Raw genomic sequence first — 25,527 nt, 5'->3', positions numbered from 1 at the left:
GTGGCAGGCTCTTCGTGTCTCACACAGGATGTACAGTCTGAGGCCAGGTGTGCATGAAAGCAGAGGCACAGGTGAGCCGTCATTGTATGGGAGGCAAAGACTGCAGCATTAATAAAACTATACAGACACACAAACCCATTTTATGACTTCTGCACTTGTGTTTCTTCCACTCTACATTTTACCAACCAGCCTTAGGCCACAATAATCAATTTACATGGGCAGAAAAAAGCTTAAGAAAAATCATCTAATCATCTGACCATCACTAGTGTTTCACCATGTGTCTTTTATCCCATCACATGTGTGAAGTTGTAATTGATTATGGATGGTGGTCTCCAGGATGAGTTGGTAGAACAAAAACAGTAGAATCCGAGATATCCCACCACTCTGACAAAATAATGGCAAATTCAAAATAAAAGAAATACAGCCTCAAATAATTTATAATTTAAAGCCCTTAAGCAGCTGTAAGCAGCACGGTGCAGGGCTGTTGGTCTGGCTTTAGAGAATGAGGGGGGGTCCTGTCCTGGAATAGCTCTCCTGGCCTGGAATGCTCTTGGGAATGTGCGGCGTGAGGCTTGCTTGGTCAGGAGGGGAGGTGTGTGCGTGTGTTGTGGATGAGTTGCATTAGCAATCGGAAGGTTATGGAATCCATGTGGAGAATGAGCGAGGGCAGATCAATCATTACGCATGTTTGGGAACATCCTCTGGGCGGTCAGCAGGTTGACAGCCGGGCTGCGTGGGGGTGTCAGCCCTGACTTTGTCCTGTCTACACGTTGTTGTTGTGGCTTCTGTTTTTTTTTTTTTTTTTTGCCAATTCTTCTGTGTGTGTGTGTGTGTGTGTGTGTGTGTGCTACTGCTACACCACGGCTCCGCTCCAGGCTTTGTGAAAGCAGATCTGGCTCGTCCATCTCAGAGCAGCAGAGCACAGACAGGCGGCCCATTAGGCCTCATACCCTGCAGGTTGACCTTTGAACTCAAGTCCCCTGTTTGACCAAAATGGGTTGAATGGCCATGCTTAGGTCAGCATTTTGCTGGGTCATCACAGGCTATCGGCGCTATCTGCGCGTCTGCCAATGAGCAGGGACTCTCCGAGGTCGGCAAACACTACTGACTCATGTACAAACAGGCACAAACAGATGATCTCTGCCTGCAGATACACTCACACACACGTGACAACACACTCACAACACACATCTACTCTACTCATTCACCACAGAGATAAGAGAAAATTGAAGGGTACTTAGATTGAGATTGAGCTCAGACTATAAGGAGAACTTTAATTTCCCAAAGTGTTGTCTTCTGCAGCCTGTAAACTGGAGGGGGAAGCCTAACTGTCCTGTCAGCCTAACAGCAGCGTGGAAGAGAGGGCATTAGACTCTCACGGCCCAGCCTGCTGGAAGTGATGGCCCTACAGGATTCCTGCATTAACCCCAGGTTCCTGTGCTCCCTGCCCCACGAACCCAAAACTCTGCCACAACACCCCTGACTGGAGGACTACTCCCACTGCGGTGTTTGCTCAGCTGCGTTGGCTTTGTGTCTGCCTATCGAACCCGCTTGTTCCTGCTCCCAGTCTGTTTTCTCCTTTTTTTGTGTTTGGTTTCTTTTCTTCCAACAGTTTGTAGCTTCATTTGTTCTTTGTTTGGATTTCAGATAGCATGCTTGCCATTTTTTATGGGAATGACGGTGCAGAGGCCAAGAGGTTGAGGTGAGGCGGCTACCTGAGGAAGTCTCACATCTCCTGCGGCGGAGTGTCACGGTGGTGTCAGCATGTACAGTAGTCATATAAACACATCTCTGCTGTGCCAGCTGCCTGCCTCAGAGTGTGATGGCTCTGACTCACTGCAGATGAAGCCAAATCTATTCATAAACATGTACCAGTTTTTGAGTGAATAGCTCTAATTTGGTTAGCAGGCTTAAGTGTAAACAATTGAAGAGCTTGAGCCCAACATTATTTTCACAGCCCATCTCATAAATGCAATTTAAGGTAAACTGAAGTCATCAGTGTGGATGTACTTCAACTTAAACACCACACGTTGTTGTTAAGGTTGATTCTCAGATCCGGTTTGAACACGTCTCTAACCTGCAAAGATGCGCAACCGTTTGCGTCTCAGCGGGGGCCCCAGCCCTGAGATCCCTGTGCACTCGTCTTCATCATCACAGTCTCCACTCTCGAATCCCTCTTCCCCCTCATCGCTCCAGCCATCAGCTCCTGCACCACCACTGCGCGACCGGGCTTTCCAGCGCTTCTCAGACACACGCTGCAGTAACTGTGGAACAAACAGGAAGTGGGTAAAGGTAATGACATTAAAATGCTGGAATCTGCCAGCATGCGTGCGTTAATGGTTTAACAAACCTGTGAAAATAAATGAGGGTTGTCTGTTGATGTGAGCGTGTGCTGTATGATTATAACAGCATGAGGGGAATTCCAGACGAAAACTTGGTGAGATCCAAAAATGCTGGTATTTACCAAGCTCTAATTATAATCAGCAGGCAGGAAAACAGTTTTGTTATCGTTGCCAGTTTTGTTATTTTTGTCCAAACGTGATTCATTCAAAGGGATATGGCTGGAGGTGACTCCATGTAATTTACTGGTAGAAAAAGAAACAGTAGGGTAAGCAGACTGGGCCGATTGTGTTGTTACTGGCGAACAACATTGTCTTGAGTGGTTGTCTCAGGGCAACGGGGATACAATAATACCACATAACATACTCTGCTCCAATGGACCTCAAGGCCTCGGATCTAAAATAAGAAAGCAAGATGAAAGATGACGATGTTAATGTTTGTAATAATCCAACCTTTTCTCTCTTATTCAAATAAAGATCGGAAACCTCTTTGGCAAAGCCAATCTAACCAGGATAGCCGCCTTAAAAAGTCACAGATGACACAAAACAGAACCAGGCAAAAGGAAGATAGTGTCTGAAAACAGAACACAATACAATGAGGCTATAAATGTACAACACAAGCTCAAAGGCAAGAAGAAGAGCTGAATATAGTATCATTTGTAACACAGCCCAAATGCAGTTTGATTTTCTCAGGTGAATTACAACAGCTCATAACATCTTGTGCACCACACAGCACAAGTGTTTGTTGATTCAAAGATTCAAAGTGTGTAGCGTCATATGTACAGTAATAAACACGTTTCTCTGTATGGAGAATTTTTATTTTTTTGCTGTCCACAATGAATGAGAAAATAGATCAATAGAATAAAAAAATACTATAAAATAAAAAATATGGCAACCACAAAAACAGCAATAGAAATATATAGGACAAGCTGACAGCTACTGGGAACATGGCTAAAAATATGTCAAGAGCTGTGAAACTTAATTTCATAAAACCCTTGAATTTCTCTTGACCAAAAAAGTGAGGCACAAATAGCAAATTTGATACATCCAATTGCTTAAATTGAGTGAAACAACTTGACAGCAACAGACAGCTTTGTGACCTATCATGTATCAACGGGTGAAAAACATGTGAGCTTGCTTGCAGACAACCTAAACGGCTGCTCTCTGACTTTGTCTTTCAGCCTCCGTAGCATCACACATGATTGAGAACCCTGCCAAGGTAACAGATGTGCTAAATTCCAGCCGCCTTCCCTCCGAGCCTCCTTTCATCTCGCTGCTCTGCCTCCTCCCTGTTTGTTTTTTATTGATTTCCTTCCTATCTGCATACGTCAGCATGCATGTTTTTGTTGTTGTTTTTGGTTGTTTTTGTCTGCAGGAGAAAATTGAGTTCATATGGGCCTCGTCTCTGGTCAGCGGCAACGTCTGCCTGAGATCAGACTATGTGTGTTTGTGTGAGACAGAAAGCTGATGTATAAAAATCTTGGGCTAATCACAGAATTACGTCAGTCAGAGGATAAACAACCCTGTTCCCTCTGCCTGCATATACAAACCAGTCAATCTGGGTTTTACAAGTGACATAAACTCAAAAGTTTAGAGAGGGAACACACAAAACCTTGTTCCCAGCATGGCTGCCTAACAAACCTCTATTCATTTCCCAGCATTGAGGACATACACGGCCGATGACCACACCATTTCTAAAACCTTGGTCACTCAGGAATGGATAGTCAGTAAGCCAAAGACAAGGCAGCTGAGCCATAGGAATATTTCCGTCGTGTTGACAGTGAAGATCCCTCAAGTGTAACATTAAAACACAGTTATCTCACAGAAACAAACTCCCCCCATGATTAATAGGACTTTAATGCACTAAATAGACAGTTTAAAGGACAGAACTGCATTTGCTGGACTCCTCCATAGATTTACTGAGGTGGTTAAATTCTTTCTCATGGTCTGTATCCTGGCAACTCAGCCGGACTTTGTGAGGGGAGGGACCCCTCGCAGAGCAATTACAAGGCAAACAAACACTTGTAGAGCTGGGAGAGGACGTGGTCCAGAGAATTTCAGAAAAAACGGAGGAGCGAGGGGAAAAACCGTTCACTGTCATGCCTCCGTCTGGGCCTATGTCACCACCTGCTAGCATAAACACCAATCCGCTTCAACAAATAAACAGACTGTCTCCTGATTCTCTCCAAGATTCACACCAGGAGCGCTACAAGTCTGCGTGTACATCTCTGAACCATGAATGCGTGTACAACACTTTTAGATGATCCATGATGAGGGAACCAACGTTACCATCAGCTAAAAGATAGCATGGTAAATATTAAATTTTAAGAAACACATGTGGGATAGCAAAGGCATACCAGCTACAGTATAAATAGCACTTGATGATGACAAATGTCTCTGAGAATTAAAAAAAAAAAAAAAAAAAAGGGGACAGAATCATAGCAGTTGCCTAAACGAGGCATAGCAGTGAGCCGTGCCCTTCTCCATAGGGGGTTAGCAGGGCAGTGCCTCTCCCTGAGCCTCTCTGGCAGGGTGCTGTGGCTTCTGCCCGCTGGCTGGCTGCCTCTGCCACAGCTGTGGTAGCGAGGAGGGGTGGGATGTATGTTTGTGTCAAAAGTGACGCTGCACTTTTGGCATGGCTGAGCCACAGTACGAGCAGGCAAGAGCCTCAAGATTTACCACAAGAGGGTGAAACCTCAAGTCGCTCCGGGCTGGAATATTCTCCATTAAAAAAAAAAAACCAAAGCAAAAGGAAGCAGGGAGGAAACAAATAAAAGAGACATTTTTTTCAAAGAAATGCTCATATGTTTTTCATTAAGAGGGGAAGTCTGGCACTCTCACTCTTCCACTCTTTCTCTTATGTGTTCAGAGAATTTAATCAGGAGCTGGCTCGGACAGACAGCTGGACACACAGAACATGTAATCAGTGCAGCTATGGGCATCCCGCAGGCCACAGGGTTCACCTCCCCTGAACACAAAAACACAAGTCACACCAAGGAAATGCAGGCTCAAAAGGCTGCATACAAAGCCTAAACATGTGGCGCATAGCTCAGTGCAGACCAGCCCAGACAGGGACACAGAAACAAGTCTGTCACTGCCACCCACACATGACACGAACTCCACACAGGGTCACTGTTCGACACGACAGCTGCAATGAAGCTCCAGAGCCCAGCCACTGGTTGACCTGCAGCAAGAGGAATCAACCTGCCTCCACTGATCATCAGCTGTGGTCCTCCACAAGAGACTTTGCATTACAGGGAACCGTTTCTCATAAATCACAGACAGGAATAATAACAAAATGTAAAATGTTATAATACATGTAGGAGCTGTAGAAAGGAATGAAAAATGCAGTGAGTGGAACAGGGAAAGGATGAGTAATGAAGACACAAGGCGTATAGGAAGAAAGTCTTGTCAGCGTGTGGGATTGGGATCAGGCCCTGTGTTACGTCCTCATCTCCATGCACAGGACTTGTCTGCACATGCTGCTCATGACTCGGCTCAGCCAGAATCTGCTGCTCTGAATGTTTCCATCAATGCCTCAACACACATCTTGTCTACAAATCTAATCTACAGAACTTAAAGCTTATGTTCCTAAACAGACTACTGCTAGACATGTGCTTGTAACAAAAGCTGTGGGTTCGCCGTCTAATGTTGATGGTTTCTATAATTGCTGTGAGCTGATGTCTTAAAATACACACTGCTGTCACATACTGTTTCCAGTACAGCATAGTGATGAAAACTGCAGACCTGCCTTTTTGGGTTTCAAGCATATAACCATTAAAACTGCTCTAATCAAAATGTTTGAATTAGAAATAGTCCAAAAGACCTTGCGTAATTAGAAAATGTGATAGTGTCACATTGTTGCCAGAACCTTTTTTTCCCTTCTTTTAGCATCTTTAAATTCATTGTTTTGGTTTTCCGACCCTCAGCTTTTGGTTTCCTGCCACTACTCTCATCTGGCAGCCACATATACAAAGATAGCAAGTAGTTGGAAACGCAGTGGAGCTGCTAAAAGAGTCAAGTGTTTCTGTCAAGACCAACATATAAACATAAAAGAAAACCGAATATTGGACTTGAATTCGTCAAGAGGCCAGAAACATGACTCCAGTAAACTCCATAAAAAAGTAACAAATGAACTGTTAGTGTAAAATGGACCACTGGTTACTCACAGGTTAACTGGTATAGTTTTGCTGAAATCACAATGACAACATGACAATATTTCCACGGTAAAGTAACAGCCAGCTATTGAAGATAACAAATTAGTCAGGTGGAGTCACTTATTCTCACTATTATTATTATTAATAATAATAATGTTTTATTTTATATATCGTTATTATGATGAAAACATGTTCGGTCAGAATTGAGGTGAGTGTGTAAATTGTGATATGTTGTCATGAAAATTTGGCTTTTATTCCCTTCCCAAGTTGTGAACCATGAGGTCTGAACATCTGTTCTTTTGACATCTGCAACGGTCCTGAGTTTCCAGATCTCAGCGCTGAGTGAGTACATTGTTGTTAGATAGAGGAGTTACGACCAAATCGAGACTCACAGCATCAAGCTGTAAGTGACATACTCTTTATTTTTTAGCAGTGATGTTTAGACACTCTCAAATGAGAATTTCTATACTGCGTTTTCACAGTTTAATATAAAATGCAAAATATAAAGCATTTGATTTGATTGAGAAAATTGAAAGTTTCTTAATGTATGCAGCTCTAATAAGGCTTTGTTTATCTCAGCATTCCTATTTCTAAAGCAAAGCTGAAGCTGATGCCCAGGTCACTGTGTTAAACAAATCAAACACATGACTTTTCAGCACAGGCTATTTTTCTTGATATATGAAGGAAATGGACTTTCCTTACACCTAATCCCCACATGTACTCTGAACCCTCGTGTTGTATCAAGTTTGCAGACAAGCTGTTTGGATGAGAGAGCCAAGAAAAGGGGCTGGAGGCTGTGAATGAATGAGAGACACCACGGGAGATACCTCAGGAGTCAGACAGAAGAATGACAGGCAACACTTTCAGCAGTGAGTCATGGAAAGCTTCTCAGCAAGCTGACAGACAGAGGAGCTTTTCAGACAGCACAGCCTGCCTTGCAGTCCACCCGCTCTCCCCCTGTCTCATTACTCATTTTTTACTGAATAAGAAACGTAAAGAAGATGAGGACCGATGCTTTCTTATTCCTCTCTCTGTTTCTCCCGCCCTCACCCGCCAGTCTCCCTCTTCTGTCTGTGGTTCAGTATGTCACGCAATGGGAGCCCAGCCTTAGACAGTTAATACAGACAAGATTAATTTCCTGATGTTAATTCCAGTTGGAACAGGACACACAGAGGGGAAAAGTAGCCCTCTAGTCCTGTATTAAACTGGGCGTGTGTCCACTCCACCTTTCTGACTAAGCCCAAAAGGCTCTTTCCAGATTTCTCCAGTTTGAATGGATGTTGTTAGCAGGTACTTTTGCTCTTCTAGTAGATAATCTTTCGAAACTAAAGACTTAAAATTCTGAAGCCTTCTACATACATTTAAGATAGTAGATTAAACAAATTGTTGCCATTTCAACTGGATGAATAAAACACTGTCCTCTGTTAAGACAATCTCAGTTCAGATCCTGAAGGTCAACTCTTCCTAGTGTTAAGTGTATCTGGTATGAAAACAATTTTCAGCCTTTTTTTCAGGCTAACTGAATAAAAACCTTGATTAATGTCTGTGAATGTACCCTATTGTTTCTATGGGGTTAAATAGTTTAAAGAGTCCCATTCCTGCACAGCCCGCTGGCGGCTAAATCTGATTATGCCCTTCAGACAATCTCTTTTTGTCTGCTGTTTGTCTGTTTTACACATTAGTGCTATGGTTCCCAGAGTCATGGGTTGCAAAGAAACCCTCAATTTCGACATCAGCAGACTGTCACTGCATGTCCCGTGATCACACCTAGCGGGAGCTGATGGACCGTCAGTAGGTGAAACATATAGCAGAGGGTGGGGAAGCCTCTGCTTCAGTGGGCCGGAGGCTAAAACCAGCTGCTCTGCTGCTGGATAGCTTGGCTTGTAACTAACAATAATAGATGGTGGGGGAAAAACCAAGGTAAGGGCAAAGAGGGAGGTGTTACTGGAAAAAAGAGAAAGGGAAAAGACAAGGATTACCACATAAGACATAGGTATGAGGGTCTGGTGAGATGTGAGGGAAAGATAAAGTTTGTCAACACTTTGACAGGTCCAGAGAAGAGCCTGAAAAGGGCTGTGCATCCCAAAGCACCAAACAAAAGGCAGAGGAGGAACAGTGGAGGTCTCTGACCCTCACGGAGAGACCCTCTGATGACCCAGCAGAGACAGGAAACAGGATATGTGACCCTTGACCTCTTTGGGGGGTCCTGTTACACAGCAACATGTGAGTGTACCCAGTGACAACAAGCCCAGGATGTGTGGATCAGTTCAGAGTCTGCAGCAGGAAGACTCAGCTGTTTATGTGTCTGTCCCCTGACAGTTCAAGCAAAAGTAGAGAGTCAGCAAATGTATTTTACATTGAGAGCAAACACCCCTCAAGAAGGACAAACGGAAACAGTGTGTGCTGTGGTTCCTGCTTAGTGTGCTGGGTGCCTGGCTTGTGCAGCAAGGTTTTTATAAGCCGGCTGTGTGATAATTACACCCAGTGGGATGGTAGTGATGTGGGAGTAAAGGGTTGGTGTGGGTAGAGAGAGGTGACCCCAACTTGGGCCCCTGGGTTGACGGTGGGGGGAGAGAAGAGGAGGGAAAGTGGAGGTATGTAGGTAAGAAGGAATGGGTGGCCGTAATAGAAGGGATGCTTGGGCCTCATTAGCAGGCTGACTAATTGGGAGGAAAAGGGCCCTCACATGCTCTGTCTGACCTCCCAGTCAGCAGGGGAGAGAACTGGAGTGGGAGTGTGTGTGTGTGCGTGTGTGTGGAGGTGGGGAGGAAGTTATCTCGAGTTAAGATTCCTAAAGTTAAGAGACCATAACTCCACCAAATCCTAAACTTACCATGAAGTTAGAAGCCTCCGGAAAACAAAAGGATAACATGCATGTGCAGTGCTCTATCAAGGATACCGAATGTGCCCACACAAATACCCCACACCCTCTCAGAGGTTTACACCAGGTGTCACACTTCATTGAAATAACCCTCATGGCTTATCCCTGCTCACAAATATAGCAGCATAACAGTCGCCTCTCCTCCTGCACTTCCAGAGCAGTTGTATTTATCACACTAAAAACAAGGAGGGCGAGAGGACGAAGGTCCTGAGGGGGGTATATTAAATAACACTTCAAAAACCCTCGGTAAATAACATCAAACAGAAGTCTCTCTTTGACTGCAGCAGGCATAATGGCTAGGTTAGCAAGTGTAAGTTTACAAAACAGCAGGCCTAGTCTGATACCCATGGTGTCTATTAGTCTGATTGTAAGCACACCCTGTAGGAAAAGGCCACTGCATGCTGGTCATGAAGCAGCAGCCATTTTATCGCCACTGTAATTACCATACACGTTACACTGAATTTTTTCATATATTTCAAAGCATTTGAGAGTTTTGGTTTATGCTATACCAACTGCATATATAATGTCTTATGAGCTGAATGTGTATCTGATGAAGTTATAGTCCTATGTCTGTACTAGTGTAACTGCTGTGAGTGTACACAGTCAAAGCCATTCATGCCTGAGTGTCTGTGTGAGTTATATCGTTAAATGAAAGAGTGTACACTTTGTGAGCTTGCACGAGGCGTTGAGTGCTCGCTGCCCAGGTTCTGGTGGCTCATAGGAAGTGCGACTGCGTGATGGAATTTGTGGCGCTTGGGATCTGGTTTATTTTCCACCTTGGATTCTTGTCCTACCTGCAGGATTTTTCCCAGGTTCTGGCTTCAATTAGTCTGGGAAGCTGGGAGCAGAGGGAGGGGAGTGGCAGGGGTTTAGCAGGGTGGGGGAAGGAGGGGCGGTGGGTGGGGGGAGGGCTGGAGCGCTGGAGTCTGTCACACACAACTCAGCACATCTGGGTGGATGGAGAAGAAAGAAGCAATGTGCAATGTTCAAGGAGAGATAGAGTGTTGCAAGTAAAAGCCTAAATATTTTAAAAAAGGTGCTAAAAGTAAAATCTTTGTGACAGAAGATTTTCCGAGTGACATAGCAATTTTAAAAGGGCTTATTGTGTTTTCCCCAAATTGATTTATAATAATCACACAATGACTATGAAAGACAAAGATATCATTTATACCCATGGAGTTCATTTGTATCTCTCCAAAGAAAATCATAGGGCCAAAAAGAGGCTGCAAGAATAATCCCAAGAGATCTGACCCTTCAAATAGAAAACTCATCGGACAAATGAGTGGGAAATGCTCTGTAATCAAAGACCAATCACATAATTGGTCTATTTTGCCACTAGCTCAACCATCTCCTGTGAGATTAGTTACTCAGAGAAGAAACCTGATATGCTGGGAAGTTAAACAGATGTTAAGGAAAACAAACTCATCTCTCCAGAACAAGAACACATCTTCAAAATCACATGATCTAATTTGAGACCGCTAACTTCAGATATGTCTCCACCCGGGAGGTTACTCAGACAGTTTTCACAAAATAAAGTGATTAATGCAAAGTCATAGCTACAGTCACATTCTCATTAAGAACACAGCAAGATCTCCTCAGCCTGGCATCTCATGTTGAGGGCAGCCTGTTGGAGCACTCTCATCTTTATCAGATTTAACATACTGCATATACAAGGCACAGTTCACAGACAGGACCTCACGCAGGAATTTGCTACATAGTATAAGCATGCAGGGTAAAAATGTCCGTGGCTCCTCACAGTCCTGCACTGTTTAAAGAATCTAAGTCAAGAAGCAATAACCAAAGCAGACTGCCATTTCTCTTCATCCATTTATAGTGCACAGTTCACTTTAAACTTGGCCTCCGCTCAGTCATGACATCAGCTGCTTTAGGCGTGAGAAATCGTTGTTTTATAAGCTGGGGCGACTGGCTCAAACATTTTTTTCCCTCCTTTGGTGTTTAGTTTAGCTGCATAGAGACACAAAGGCAAGGGTCTGGATCTGCTGGTACTCTGATCAACACTGACAACGTGAGAAATGACACATTTCCGCTGCATAGTTGCATTTCACAGGGCCATCGTCACGGAGCACTTAGGAGTACAGAAATGAAACATCAGGGGGATTAAAGTTGGAAGGAAGTGGATTCTTTGGAGAGGTACCATGTTCCCCTTATGGTTGGAGAGTGTAGCCCTTATATTTTATGACACACTCATATACTGCGGGCTGGGAGGGATTCGTGGTTTGAAAGTGGGTCAGTAAAAGCTGGAAGAAGCATTGATTGTGTTCCTTGTGTCTTTTAGCCAAAAGGAAAATAAAGTTCATTCAAATGGAAAATGTGTGCTGGATAAAACAGCTTTACGGGACAAGTAAGTGAGCGACCCATGTCCTGAATGCGAATAAATCTAGACATTGTTCAGCTATAAGATACTCAAACATGCAGGTAATATCATGAGCCTGATATGTTCAGTTTGCAATCAGCATGGCAGTCTGCTGGGAGACTTCCAGGAACATTACACATACTGTCTCATTGTTGGCTTGTCCTCCACCACTTGGCATATAAATAGGGCAGATGAAAGTAATTATCTGTGAGTTCGGCCTGTTCTCTCATATCAGATGGTTAATTAGTCCATTTGCTTTCAGCTCTGCAACATCCAGAGACGAGGGTCTTTCAACTGGTGAGGAGGCGGAGACCTTGTAAAACTGCTTTTAACTAAACAACATCACTTTCTCCAGCGCCCTCAGAACTTGTTTACAAGATGCAGGCTCTGTGCAACCAGAGGACTAGGATATACTGTGTACAGTCCATAAACATTTAGCAGCATTATAAAGCAAGTTTAAAGCGCTGTCTCCTTGATGATATGTGACATCAGCCTTCACTGTTGGTAAATACAATATTTTTCATGCTGTGTTGTGGTTCTATCGTTTTTGAAACTTCTTAACAATCAGGACTGAGCAGACACATTGACTTTAGGCAGAAACTAACTGGCTTTGCTGTTGCCACCAACAGGATAAAAGTTTTGCATTTCTCGATCACTGGATAAAAGGGACGAGGAGAAGGAATCCTTATGGATCCAGTGTTTATGCTGTGTTTAAATATGCTCAAGAAATAAAGCTGACTTGTCTCGTGTCATGATGAAGTACAGATTTGTGGATATGTGTCCATTAAAATGAACAGCAACAACTTAGGTGATGTTTTTTTTTTTTTTTTTTTTTTTTTTTTATCTGGCTCAGTCATCGGGCCAAATGTGGGCTGAGAAGCTAATGATTCAGCCTCAGCTGCACCGTGGCTGTAGCTGCCAAATTTTAACAAGCTGACACCCTCATCTAATTGTGAAGATGGCAAACTTTACACCTGCTAAACATCCGCCTATTAGCACTGACATTTTAGAGCTCGGTAGCTGAGAAGAGCAGCCTCATTGAGCTGTTATAATGTGGCTAAAAATTCACAGTAGTTTACATAATTAACTGAGATTTCAGACACTAATGGTCAACTTTTGTTCACGCTGACAGTTGTAACTTCTCCGGCTGCAAAATGCTTCACATTGCCACTGAAAATCCTTTTTTCATTCAAATGTGTCATTTTTGAGGGCACTGTGTGGATAGAGTTCATGCATGAGACACACAAATAAAATGGCAATTTAAATTTGGAGACAGCTTTGTTTCTTGGCAGTAAACATTAAATCTGCCACTAACATTTCTCCAAACTTCAAAAATAGAATTAGAATACAAATTGGTAGACAACATGATAAATATAGCATACCACATGTTGAAAAATGATACATACAACACCACAAACTTGCATTGTCCAAAGAAAATCTAATATTGTAATCTTCACAAAGGCTGAAATTTATTGCAAGACTATTGTATTACATTGCATCACATTGTAAGGCGTTCCTATTATTTTGTGCATTCCATGGAGTGATGACTTGTAAAATATTAGTATAATCTGATTTTTGCACAGATGGGAAAATAGCACAGCCATAAGGCATAAACTATTTTACTGCACAAGAAATGCAATGAAGCGAGGTCAGTCTTTTGTCAGATGGTAATCCACAACATTGAAGTTGAGATCTAAAGGGAAGTTGGAGTTCAAGCTGAAATGTGCTCGGCTTTGCTGTATGGTCATCAGATATGGGATTAAAACATCCCATGTGTATAGTCAATCTGCATAAATATCAGGCGTTGTCCCCATGGACACTGTGTTACTGGCACAACATGTGAGCCAACGAGAAATGAGAACTGGATTTCTGAGGAGATCTGACTTGACTGCGTTCATGTTTTTATGGGATTGTTTGAATGCCTGCAACACAATGAGCTCAGTCATTTCACCAAAATGCGTTTTCTTGCAAAATCTCATCAAAAGCCTCTCAGGAACCTGATCCTCATAGCAAACAGTCTGCACAGCAGCAGCTCTGCTCATCATCATGTAGGCACAAATGTTTGTTCCTGTCAGAGCAGGAAGTTTTGAAAGGCTTATTACATTAGAGAGTGCGTGAGCCCTGTGTTTTTAAGATTAAAGGATGATTTCGGTTTATTACTACTTTTGTAGTTTTGCCCATCGTACCTACGGGTAACAACATCAAACAGTCAGACAATCAAACAGATTTTAAACAATCTTCCTGGTCATACAATTTTGAAGAGGAGATGAAAGCAAACAAATTATTTTTGACGTGATCTATGTACCAAAGATGTTCTTTAGAAGAGGCATTATTACCAAAATTGGCAAGAGGACTGAACATAAAATTTAAGAACAACGTTCTATTACCTGGAATTATCTCATCATAAATGGGGGGGGGGGGGGGGGGGGGGGGGTTAAAGAAGCCAAGGGATAAACCAACCTAACGATCCTGCTGTCCTTGCTTACAGCAGGAGTAGCATGCATGAGGTAATACAGCAAAAGAATTACAGCAACTCAGCCCACGGTCCTGTGTATGTTTTTCTGGAGGGTCTCTGGTTGTCAGTGGGGGACTGGAGGAAGGTCCACAGTTGCTCTTTAGATCTCCCTGGTTGTTTAAACAACCAGAGAAGGTATGTAATCCAAAGAGAGAAGCCTGCAGTACTCAGGCATTTCACTGACAGAGGACAGTGCTTGTAGGTGTGTGTTTGTGTGTATGTGTGCAGTATAGGTGGGCTATCCAATGTGTTGACAGCTACAAGCACAACTACCAGCAACCGGAAAATATGGACAGATCTGCGGGCAGATACATCTGCTGATGAATCTGACTTTGAGCCCACGCGCAAGCATCTCTGTACTCTAGCCCACTCCAAAAGATGGTTGCCATGGTGATGACAGTAGCAAAAAAATAAATAAATAAGAAAGTGGAGGGGGGAAGGGCTTCAGCCTTGATGACAGCAAGGACTGACTCTGGATGGAAGACATAATTCTTGTACATCACAATAACCCCTATCACCCACTGATGTTCTGTCCTTGTCTGTCCTTGTCCGGACAGAACATCAGTAGATCTGTGTCTCATCAAAGGGATTGTTGCTTACAGTCAGGGCAAACTAGACCCAAAGAATAGTGTATTCAGTGGAATTAATTCAGAGAATAATAATAACAAAAAAAAACCAAACTGTTTTGACATCACCTTGGACACAAGGCCCAGTGGATTTTCTTTCAACTATGAGAGAAAGATGGTTTACTGTTTCCTCTTTTCAAATCTTTATTTGATCTGCTGTGACACAACTGTCCATAAACCCCCTGCCCCCCACCCCCAAGGAGCAGCAGAGAGAGCCCAGCAGACCCAATGCCCACCAGTGAACCAAGCAGAGCTGAGGGTAGAGAGAGCCAAACGCCTCCACTGAGGAGAGGGCCAGTGTTTCACTTTCAGCGGAAGCGACAAAAGGCACTATTGAACATAGAGGCAAAATGGTTTATGTGAAACACACAGGAGGGAAACACGCTCACACAGCTCACCTGGTTGATGTGTTTGAGTTTATCTATGATCTGGCTGATTATGGGCTCAGGGGGTTTGTTGCTCCTCGACTCAGTGCTGGGCTGCATCCGCTTCAGGCCCGGTCCAGGAAACCTGAGGGGACAAAAAATATAAAAACTGAATCTGTTCCTTGTGTCACTGAATCATTTTAAAAGACTGTTGATGGCTAACTGCTCAGTGCAAGTCACCTGCACAGATGACATCATGAACTGACTAAATCTTCACCACAAACCAGGCATTCATCGCCATCTAGTGTTAATATGAAGAATGACAGCACTTCTGCTTTTTAGTGTTTAGGGTGCGATCTGCAAAGCTGGAACGTTCATATGTAATTCAACCCAGACCATAGCACTTCATTCTCCCTCACCGGAGACATGGCATCCATAACAGTAAATAGGGATTGGCATTTTTTCAACGTTTTATGTTGAACGACACTTTCAAGATATTTTATAAAAACTGAAGGAGACTGTACCTGTCTCAAAGTATTAGACTACATTCAGAATAAATTTTTAAATGTCTGCCTTGATCGGAATGATTAAGCGTTGCTAATGTGATCTATTTAAACAACAGTTTTAAATCACCACAGAGCAGATTTTATGTGTTGGTATAAAAAGCCCTACAAGTATGACTTTTACCAGTAAGAGACAACATCTTCAAAGGAGTTAAACTATTCATTTCATGCACATTAAACTGGGCAATTAGTGTCTTTTTCCTCCTATCTGCTGTTAATGAGAGGACATTAGCAGACATGAACTTTTGTCCTGCTGCAGTACTGGGGGTATATTTAGGTAGGAGCAGCCTGGGGCAGGGTGCTTACATGTCTCCGTGTTTAACTGAGAAAACGGAGCTCTGTTGACATCTGTGCATGTTATCGGGAGGAGGAGCTGGCAGGGTGGAGACAGATTTCTACCCAGTTACTGTCTTTCATGTCCAAACTTTCCTGCAGGCGCTTCTTTACTTCTGGTCAGGACTGGTGATTAACCTCTTCCCACCACATGCTGGTTTCCCCAAGGATACTCCCTGTACTCATGGATCAGGTGCATTTGGTTTGAATACAGCCAGGACTGACAACATATCTTCCACATACACTTGAGTCCTATGCCTAGTGGTGGGGGCAGAGGTCACACTGCAGAATAAATGTCATCCGCTATATTACAGGAAAGATTGGAAGGAAGAAGGCCAAATGGGCCAAATAGTGGGAGGGGGGGTTATTTTTAGAGAGAAGGTTAGTTAAAGAGAAAAGGCCTGTGAAAAAATTACCTGTTGGTGTGTGTGTGTACATGAAGTCATACTCTCTATTCTCATTTCCATTGCGCGTTCACACACACACACACACACACAATGGAGCTGCCATCTCCATTCATCAGCCTTTCACTCTCCCCTAAGTCAGACCTTTCATTAAACTCAAATTACATTTCCCTAGTTATTTATTCTTCCTATTAGGCATGATCTCACCCATCTCCACTGCTAATTATCACATTAATAATGGAAAGAAATGTGTGATCTATTAAAGAGAGGATAGAGGAAATATGGGTCAGAGAAGGAGGATCAGGGAGGGGAGATTTTGAGTGAGGAAAAGGAGCTGAGGCAGGTTAGTGCTTCATGAGATAGAGGTCGGATGATTTTATCGAGACATAATTTAGCATGTTCTGTCAATAAACTGGTTTTCACCACTGCTGCTCTCAGTGTGTTGTGCGATCATGTTCGTGCTACTATTTGCATATCAGGTCATCAGCTCCACTGATAACATAACCCAATCTAACATCCATTACCATGCAATTAGGTCCAGTCTGAATGAGAGAATAAACACCAGGGGGAGAGAAGTACAGGTGTTGAAATAACTTATAATGGAGTCTGACGCTTTTCACACCACCTGATGGGTCACACCTCCAGTCCCAAGCACACAGGCACATGTGGTGTATCAACAGTGCGGCTGGTACTGTTAATATATCCTCCAGCTCAATGTCATGTCATGTTCAGAAAAAAAAAAAAAAAAATAAATAAATAAATAAATAATATTGTGGAAAGAACTGCATGGGACTATCTGAAAAACATTTTTGAAAAATAAATGTCACATCCAAACATTCATTCATCTTCTACCGCTTACCCATTTCTGGGTTGCAGGGTGCTGGAGCCAATCCCAGCTCACTCTGGGTGAGGGTGGGGTCACCCTGGACAGGTCACCAGTCCATCACAGGGCCAACACACAGAGACAGACAGAGACCAACAACCACTCACACTCACACTCAGACCTACAGACAGTTTAGAGTCACCAGTTAACCCAAACATGATGTCTTTGGATGGTGGGAGGAAACCGGAGTGCCCAGACGAAGAACATGCAAACTCCACACAAAGGACCCAGGCCAGGAACCGAACCCGTGACCTTCTTACTGTGGGGGCAACAGTGCTAAAAAATAATTAATTAAATTAGCACAGGTTGGATAGATTGGCATTAAACTGAATGCATATTTCTGTAGTTCCCAGACCAGAATGTCTTTGATAAATTCCCGATTTATCCTCTGACTGATATTTTTACGTATTTCTGAAATTTCTCAACTATTGAAGAGATTGTGATGAAATTTGAGCTCTGTGTTGAGGATGAACCATAATAACTTAAGTGAGCAAACATTCATGTCATGTAATTACTCAAAATTATAGTTTCTCCAACACTTTGGATTATGACCAAAAAAAAGTGCAAAACTATTGAAATTCCTATCAGCCACTTCATAACAAAATTTATCATGCTAATATTAGACAAGGACCTGGATAATATAATATCATACAATAATAGTGGTCACTTCATGCAGTGATCTGTGTTCTATGAACTATTCCACAAAAAGTGAGAAAGCTGTTTTGAATAATGATGTTTATTGTTTTCCCTCAATAAATGCAATCAACTACATTTGTTATTCACTTGGGTTATCTTATTCTAATATTTCAATTATTTTGATCTGAAATGGTTAAATGTGACAAATAAGCAAAAAAAAGTATAAATCAGGAATGGGGCAAATATTTTTTTACAGGACTGTACAACGTTTTTAATATGGAAGGAAAACATCCAACATTTCTTTTGTCTCATCTGTTGGTTGTGCTCTTCTATGTACCTTTCCATGGCCAATTCAAAATCCTGCCAAGAAATTACTGATAGTTTATTAATGTGAATTAATCCCCTGTTAAAAATTGGTATTTTAATGTAACTAACCCTTCTATAACTAATAACTCAATAACGTGGACTGAATGGCTAATATGCGAACCTAACCCTAAAAAAGACAATCCACCCTCCAGGGAAAAGAAAAATAATAAAATCATCCTCCTTCTCTGAGCTCTTTTACTCTATTAATATTGGTAAAGTCCCTAAATTAAATGTTCACAGTTGACACACCATTTAATCTTTTATCAGCTATCACACACACACACACAAGTTAAAACTGTCATTAAATCCAGAAGAGAAATGGAGGTGTAATGTTCTAAGCCAGCACGGCAACACATCTATTATCACAGTTATCAGTGTAACACTCTTTGATGTGATGAAAAGTGTAGCTCCTCTGATCTTGGCTCCAGGTGGGATGGTAAATAAGCCCGGTAAAACACGCCACATTTAGCTCCAAAGATCACTCCTCGAGTAGTGGAGACATTCAGTACCCAACCCCTCCAGCGCCAATACCCAGCAACCACCCAACCTAATTTTATCTGCATGAGACAATATGAGAATGAATGCCACGTTTGGCTGGAGACGGTCCTATCAGGGAGGATAATGCAAGATGATCCAGAACAAATCTCAGAGTGGAAATGCAGCCAGAGTGAATGTGGAGGCATATGCCGCAGATGACATGGAGAATTGCTTGCCGCAAGACATTGTAATCTCTCCATCATTTCCTGCCCCCCTGCACCTTCCTATCACAGTTTGGTCCAGCTCGTAATCATCCCCTCAGGACAACTCTGCCCCCTCTCCCAGCCTGATGACTCCTCCTCAGATTCTCTCCTCTCCATTTGTGAGAGACCCCTCTCAGTCGTTTAAGAAAGAGCAGAATTTATTCACTGTCCTCTTCAGAAACCAGAAGCAAAACATTAACTTGCAGCCCACCTCGTCTAAAATTTTTGTTTTCACATTGATTAAAGTGCACATACAATTTACAGGGCAAAAAAGAAAATGGATGATATCTGTGACTTATCTGAGCCAAATTGAAATTGGGGCCGTCGACAGTGTAGGTGGAGAGAAAGAAGTTATGATGTGTACAGCCAAGGGACAGGGGTGAAGTGAAATATTGCAAAAACCAAATGAGGTTTTGGGAGGTGCACAGGAGATGTTGGATGAAGGAGGAGCGAGCGATCGAAACTGCAATTAACTAAGCACGAAGAAGGTGACAGCATGCCTGACATTAATAACATCCCATAGAGCCAAAGTCAAGATTTACACTCACACCCGGTAGGAGAGGGGGGCCCTCATGTGAAGCTCATCAGCTCTCAGCAAACTTACCCTTCAACTCACCTACACTCTCCTAGATGTGCTGCTGGAGCACGGGGAATTCAGGAATCAGGACAGACTATTTGTATAGCCGATCATTTAGAAAGCCAATAAACCTGAGCTGAAACTGCCTGCAGGCTGTAGGGTGTGCCACAGGGCGGATTTGTCAGTGGGTGCACGTAGGACAGGCTTGCAGCAGGCTTTGTAGCCAACAATTTGGACAAATGAGAAACTGATTTACCTGTCCGTCATCTCCTGCCCATCCCAGCAGAGGGAGTTATTTGCCGGGGCAGGCTCACGACTGCACAGCGCCTCCCCAAGACCACTGTAGAAGGAGCTGAAGCCTCTCAGGCTGGTTATGAACTCCCTGCAGAAGGTAGAGAGGGACAGTTTTCAACAGTGTGAGGACATTTTGAATGAAAGTGGCCAGAACAAGCAGTGATTCCATTCCTAATTGGCATTAATCTGGTCATTGTTCTGCCAAGGCCAGCAACCCCGCTGGGCATCATTACATTGTTATTTAAGCCTGTTTCTGTCAGGGGCCTTAAAACAGTGGAGTCATGTGGGGAAAGAGTTTCACCCCAAAATAAGAAGAGACTCTGTCTGAGAAAATATAACAAAAATTGTTGACTGGAATGAGTGCTGCATCAGCTGGAGGTGTCTCAGTCTGGATTTACAGTCCCTGATTCGCTCACCTGTGGAGACCAGCCAGAGTTTCATCAGAGTCTGAGGGTGAGGGCTGTGTGTTGCGGGCTGCCAAGACAGCAGGAGGCTGTGGAGGAGGAGCTGAAACTGAGCGAGAGGCCCGCTGAGGAGTGTTTCCACACATACCGCTCACCTGCAAAGTATAGAGAGACGAGCAGAAGATGAGAGAGTAGATTCACTTCCCCAAACCTCTTCACCCCACTTACGTTTCATTGCTCCCGGCTCCTGAGTCTGTTTATCCAAACTCTTAATAGCGATGACACTGCAGGCCAATAGCACTTGTCACCAGCCAAACTGCTGGCCTTACTCAGCTCAGCCCGTCTGCAAATTGTCATCTGTTTGCGTTTGTTTATTTTTGGGAGGGATGAAAGCGAGGGGATTTGCATAGCAAACAACTCATTGTATCCACTGCCAACCATTTCCACCTTGTTCTAATTTGTAATCATAACACTCCAAAACCACGAGCGTGAAAATAAGGCCTCTCGTTTGCCTCTTCTTTCTCCATATAAATGCCATTGTGTTTCCACGCGGGACGACATAACAATAATAAATAAGAAGTCCCTCTCTGTCTCTCAGAGATAATGGACCTGGCACATTCTTTTCAGGTGCAATAAAAATGCAAATAGCTGCTAATGTTTAGCTTGTGGTTTAATGATTTGCTGGTGGTTTAATTTCCCTCGGGGATACTGGCCGAGGCTTAATTCTGCCATGTAATGTTAACAGCTAATTGTGCCCAGTTCCCCTTTAAGTGAATAGGCTGGCACCACTGCTGCTGAATACTGATGGGGCCTGATAGAGAAGGGCTAGACATCTTTATCTGCAGGTAACTGAGGCCCACATTCGCACATGGATGCGTGCACGCACGTGCACGCACACACACACTCACAGTTTTTTCAGCAATGCAAAAATGAATAATGTCAGGGAATTATTCATTTGAATATAATGTCCGAACTCATTAGAATAATAAACATACACTCCTACAGAATAAAGTCGCTGCCAACACATACACACACTCAAGCACACTTAAACACACCGACGCACACGTTTAATTCATCTATAGTGACAAAGAGAAACGCTGATCAAACACAATCTTCAGTGTTAATCAATACAGCTTTGTCATCAAAAGATACGAATACCCACCACACAGACACCTTAGTCTACACACACTGACACACAATCCCAGCAGTCACAGATGGTCGAATTTTGCATTCGGTGTTCACTAACACCAAACATCCCAGACTAACCATCTCCACTCATACTTCTCTCTTGTGTACTTGGGGGAAACACCCATGTGCACACGCACACACACACACACTGTAGTCTATTGTTATTGCCACCGCATTGTCTCTTTCCACATCTTCCTCTCGTGTAACTCTCTGCGCCTGAAGCGAGTACTGGTGCTCCCACAGGCCATGATTAATGTGATTGGAGCAGCGTTCCTCTTTTTGTTTGCACATTCCCAGGAAGCCATAGGGGAGTTGTGGCACAAGGGAGAGACTGATTCAGCGTGCATCCTTCTCTCGCCTCTTCCCTCCTCCCCCACAGACGATTGTTTCTGGATTCTTCAAGGAAGGGGCTCATTAGTGGGGTATTAATATCACCCAGGGCTGGACTAACACAACCAACAGGAGAGTCTGCAGATAAAGCCTGCCTCAGTGTGATAGTTTGGAAATATCTGTACACTTTTATCTGCAATGAACAGCCTGCCTCACTGACAGAAAGTGTTGCTGACAGCTAGTAATACGACACACACACTTACACACATAAACCTTACGGGCTGTATGTCCATGCACTGGCATACCTGCATCCCTGGGTGAACATGCTGTTAAGATAAAGCCCAAAGGGAGGGGGGAAAAAAAAGTAACAAAACAAAAACAATGGCAATGCACGTGCTCCCTGATGCTCTGAATGTATAACCAGGATTCTACATTAATCTCAATCCCAAAAAGTTATTAATAAACCAACAGTTTCAGCAGCGAAGATGACTCCATCAGTGTTATAGAAGAGGCAGGGTGCCATGCGCAGCTGTAACAACATATTGGAGAATACGGTGAGTAATGTTTCAGCTCCAGAGGAGTCGAGGCTCAGGGAAGAGACTGAGTCAGCACTCAGCGCTCCTCCTCCTCCTCCTCCTCCTCCCCTCTACTCTCCCTGCATTGTTGTCACCATCATCAATCTCTGATGAAATGCACTTATTATAAAAATCCATTTCCAGCTTTCAAATTCTCCCACATTAGTTAAAATCACTCGCTACATGTCAAAACTAAAGGGACACCAGACAGGTTGCATTGTACTCTTCAGCTGATTCTCTCTTGGACAAGAACATACTCTATTTCAGTCTGATGTGCTGTAGTTTAGAAATGGTTGTTTTATTCGGCCAGACCTGGGCTTTTGCCTGACCTGCCCTGACAGCAGGGTTCAATTATCATCAATTATTTTTTTACCACAATCACAAACCTTTAAATCCAGAATTAATGTACTTTTAGCAAATAATTAAACAATCATTCAATACTTTCTGCTTCCTACTCATCATATTTTACTGTGCATCCATTATAAATTTATATGTTAGATAACTGAAAATCTAATATGGCACTTCTAGCTAATAACTGTTTATCTTTAGCGTCAAATCCACCATTAATATAATTGTTCTAGCTAATATTTCTTCTGTGCATCTATTACTGCTAATCTTTCAGTTATCAATGTATTTATCTTAGCTAACAGCTAAACACTAATATGTACTTAACTTTTTCCTTTCATCAATATTTCAATTGTCAATTTCTGTTGGCATTTCCTAGCTAATATTTCTCTTCCTCTAAATTAATATTTGCATGCATACAAAATGTTCTACTGTTAATGAATTATTTTAGCTAATATTTATTTCATAGATCAACTGCTTTTATTTCAACCATTTATAACTACTTTGATAACCTTTTCATTTCATTCATTCAGCCAATGGTTTGTCTTATTAGTTGTTAATTCCTTCCATTCCCATCCAACTGAAGATAACATTTTTAACTATTACTTCCATTATTGTAGATAATAATTTGATTGCATCAAATTTAATACAGGATGTTGGAGGTGGGCAGGTACACAGTTTACCGTTAGTACTTAGCACTAAGGTATCAAAACGTGTTTTCACAAAATGCATGTAAAATTCAGATTCACTGGTCAGGTCAGGAGCCTGTAGTAAATAAACATTTTCAGAAATCTCTGCTCCAAATCAAAGGTAACTATCGCAACAAATCCTAAACATTTGAGAATAGCAAGAAAATTTTAAGAAGTTTCATGAAAATATTACTAACTTAATACATACAGGTAACTAAATACTGAATGTAAGACATTAATCTCACTGAAATAGTTGTTTATGCATCAATGACGAGGAAATGCTTGTAAGAAAATGAATTTCACACTTCACAATCACAGTTCTACGATTCCTGGAGCATTCAGAGCTGTGAAAAGCTATTACTGCACGATGTCTGTTTGATTTACAGACAAGTCTGATGCAGATGAATCAGGGATTTGTGAGTCTGTTTTCTTTAGAGGGAGATAAAAACAAGTCTTGGGGGAACGAATGCCCTGCAGAGAACATTTGATAAAAATGTTTTACAGGCAATTTTTTTTATATAATTTTGTCAGTGCAAAGACAGTAAGAAAAAATAACAAGCCCATAATTCAGGTTTGTTCATTTTAACCAACAAAAGCCTATTTTTCGACATTATGTCAACTGTTCAATTACACAGACAATACAGTTGTTATTTACTTGAATGGTTAAACTACTAATAGGGAATTTACGGAGTAACACCACACTTTATTTATGCAAATTATAATAATATAAATTAAATGTATGACATGATAAATAAAAATTTTGATTATATTTGGATAATGTCTCAGAGCATCTACAGAAATCTACAGAAGCCTGAAACATGTTTGAATGGATGAAGTAATAAAAATAATAAAAAGTAATAAAAGTGCAGCAGAGATTTAATTAGTAGTTGTTTCCACAGTGAAGCAACAGCTTGCATGTGATTTGATTAGCTTGAGCTATTTTTGTGCACAAAGGCAAAGACAAACAAAAAAAAAGGAGTGGATGAAAAGTGTGTTACAAGAAAAAAACAAACGAAACACAAAGAGATATGTGATACCAGGCTTGTAACCAAGCATCAAGCTGCGCCGGGTGCAACGATACACGTTTCTTGTCCTCTGCAGTGTAAGGTCTCTAATCTTGGTCAGATCCATCATATTTCTGTCTCAACCTACTTCTCATCTTCATTTTCAGCCGAGGGGTCTCAGGGTGATGTATGTCTTCTCGGCACTCCTCACACTGTCCTCCATCCCCTTGGGCTCGCTTTTCGCACCCGCCATTCTTCTTTCTTATTCTTTCCCTCTTTTTGTCGCTCTTCCTCCCCTCTATTTCTCCTCAGTGACTGGTAAAAATAGAGCTTCATAAATCATGTATCTTCTCTCACAGCGGCACGAAAGAACGAGAGGAAGAGAAATAAATGGTGGGGATGAAAGAGAGAGGATGTTGACAGTGAGATGTGGGGATGGAGGTGGATGACATCAAGCTCCTGGAGTTGGGTGGGAAGTTGACAGGGGAAAAGATTGGAGCTGCGGGGCTCTTGGCTGCCCTCTTATTCTCTCTGAGCAGCGCCTGATTCACACTGGATGGAGGAAATGAATGTTAACATGCTGGGGAGTGGACTGGCAGAGGATGAGTGGTCATCTCGCCAGGAGAGTTACATACTTCAAGTCCGCAGAGCAGAGAGGAGACATCTCTCTCACACCGCAAGGACTCTTACTCAGATAGAGTTGATATGCGTTTGTTCCCCTTAGTAACAGGGGTCTGCACTCTCAGAGGAGGGGAGGTTAAATGAAAGACACCAAGTGCTGCATCAGCTGTTAGAGTCACACAAAAACCCACAAAACAAGACATTGTACTCTGTAGATTCAAGATGTAGCTCTGAAAAATGCTGGAGGATCACCACAAGATTTCCCCTTCAGCCAAACACACTCATGCCAGTGCCAAACTAACCCTAACCCTAACACTT

At 42.6% G+C, this 25,527-nt stretch overlaps 1 protein-coding gene across 1 annotated transcript in view; it reads right to left on the bottom strand.

The window, feature by feature from the left end:
• The window catches only part of gpc3 (glypican 3), a 96,970-nt gene that overhangs the window by 10,962 nt on the left and 60,481 nt on the right, over positions 1 to 25,527 (bottom strand). The window contains exons 4-7 of the mRNA XM_029512948.1: positions 20,470 to 20,612; positions 20,016 to 20,141; positions 15,291 to 15,402; positions 2,078 to 2,264 (exon numbers count right to left, since the gene is read on the bottom strand). Of these exons, the coding sequence (XP_029368808.1) occupies positions 2,078 to 2,264; positions 15,291 to 15,402; positions 20,016 to 20,141; positions 20,470 to 20,612 (568 nt within the window). The remainder of the gene's footprint in view (positions 1 to 2,077; positions 2,265 to 15,290; positions 15,403 to 20,015; positions 20,142 to 20,469; positions 20,613 to 25,527) is intronic.

Source organism: Echeneis naucrates, chromosome 10 (genome assembly GCF_900963305.1).
Source record: "Echeneis naucrates chromosome 10, fEcheNa1.1, whole genome shotgun sequence".
NCBI classification, from domain to species: domain Eukaryota; kingdom Metazoa; phylum Chordata; class Actinopteri; order Carangiformes; family Echeneidae; genus Echeneis; species Echeneis naucrates.
The sequence above is the reverse complement of the archived record's forward strand: the minus strand, read 5'-3'. Positions and strand labels throughout refer to the sequence as shown.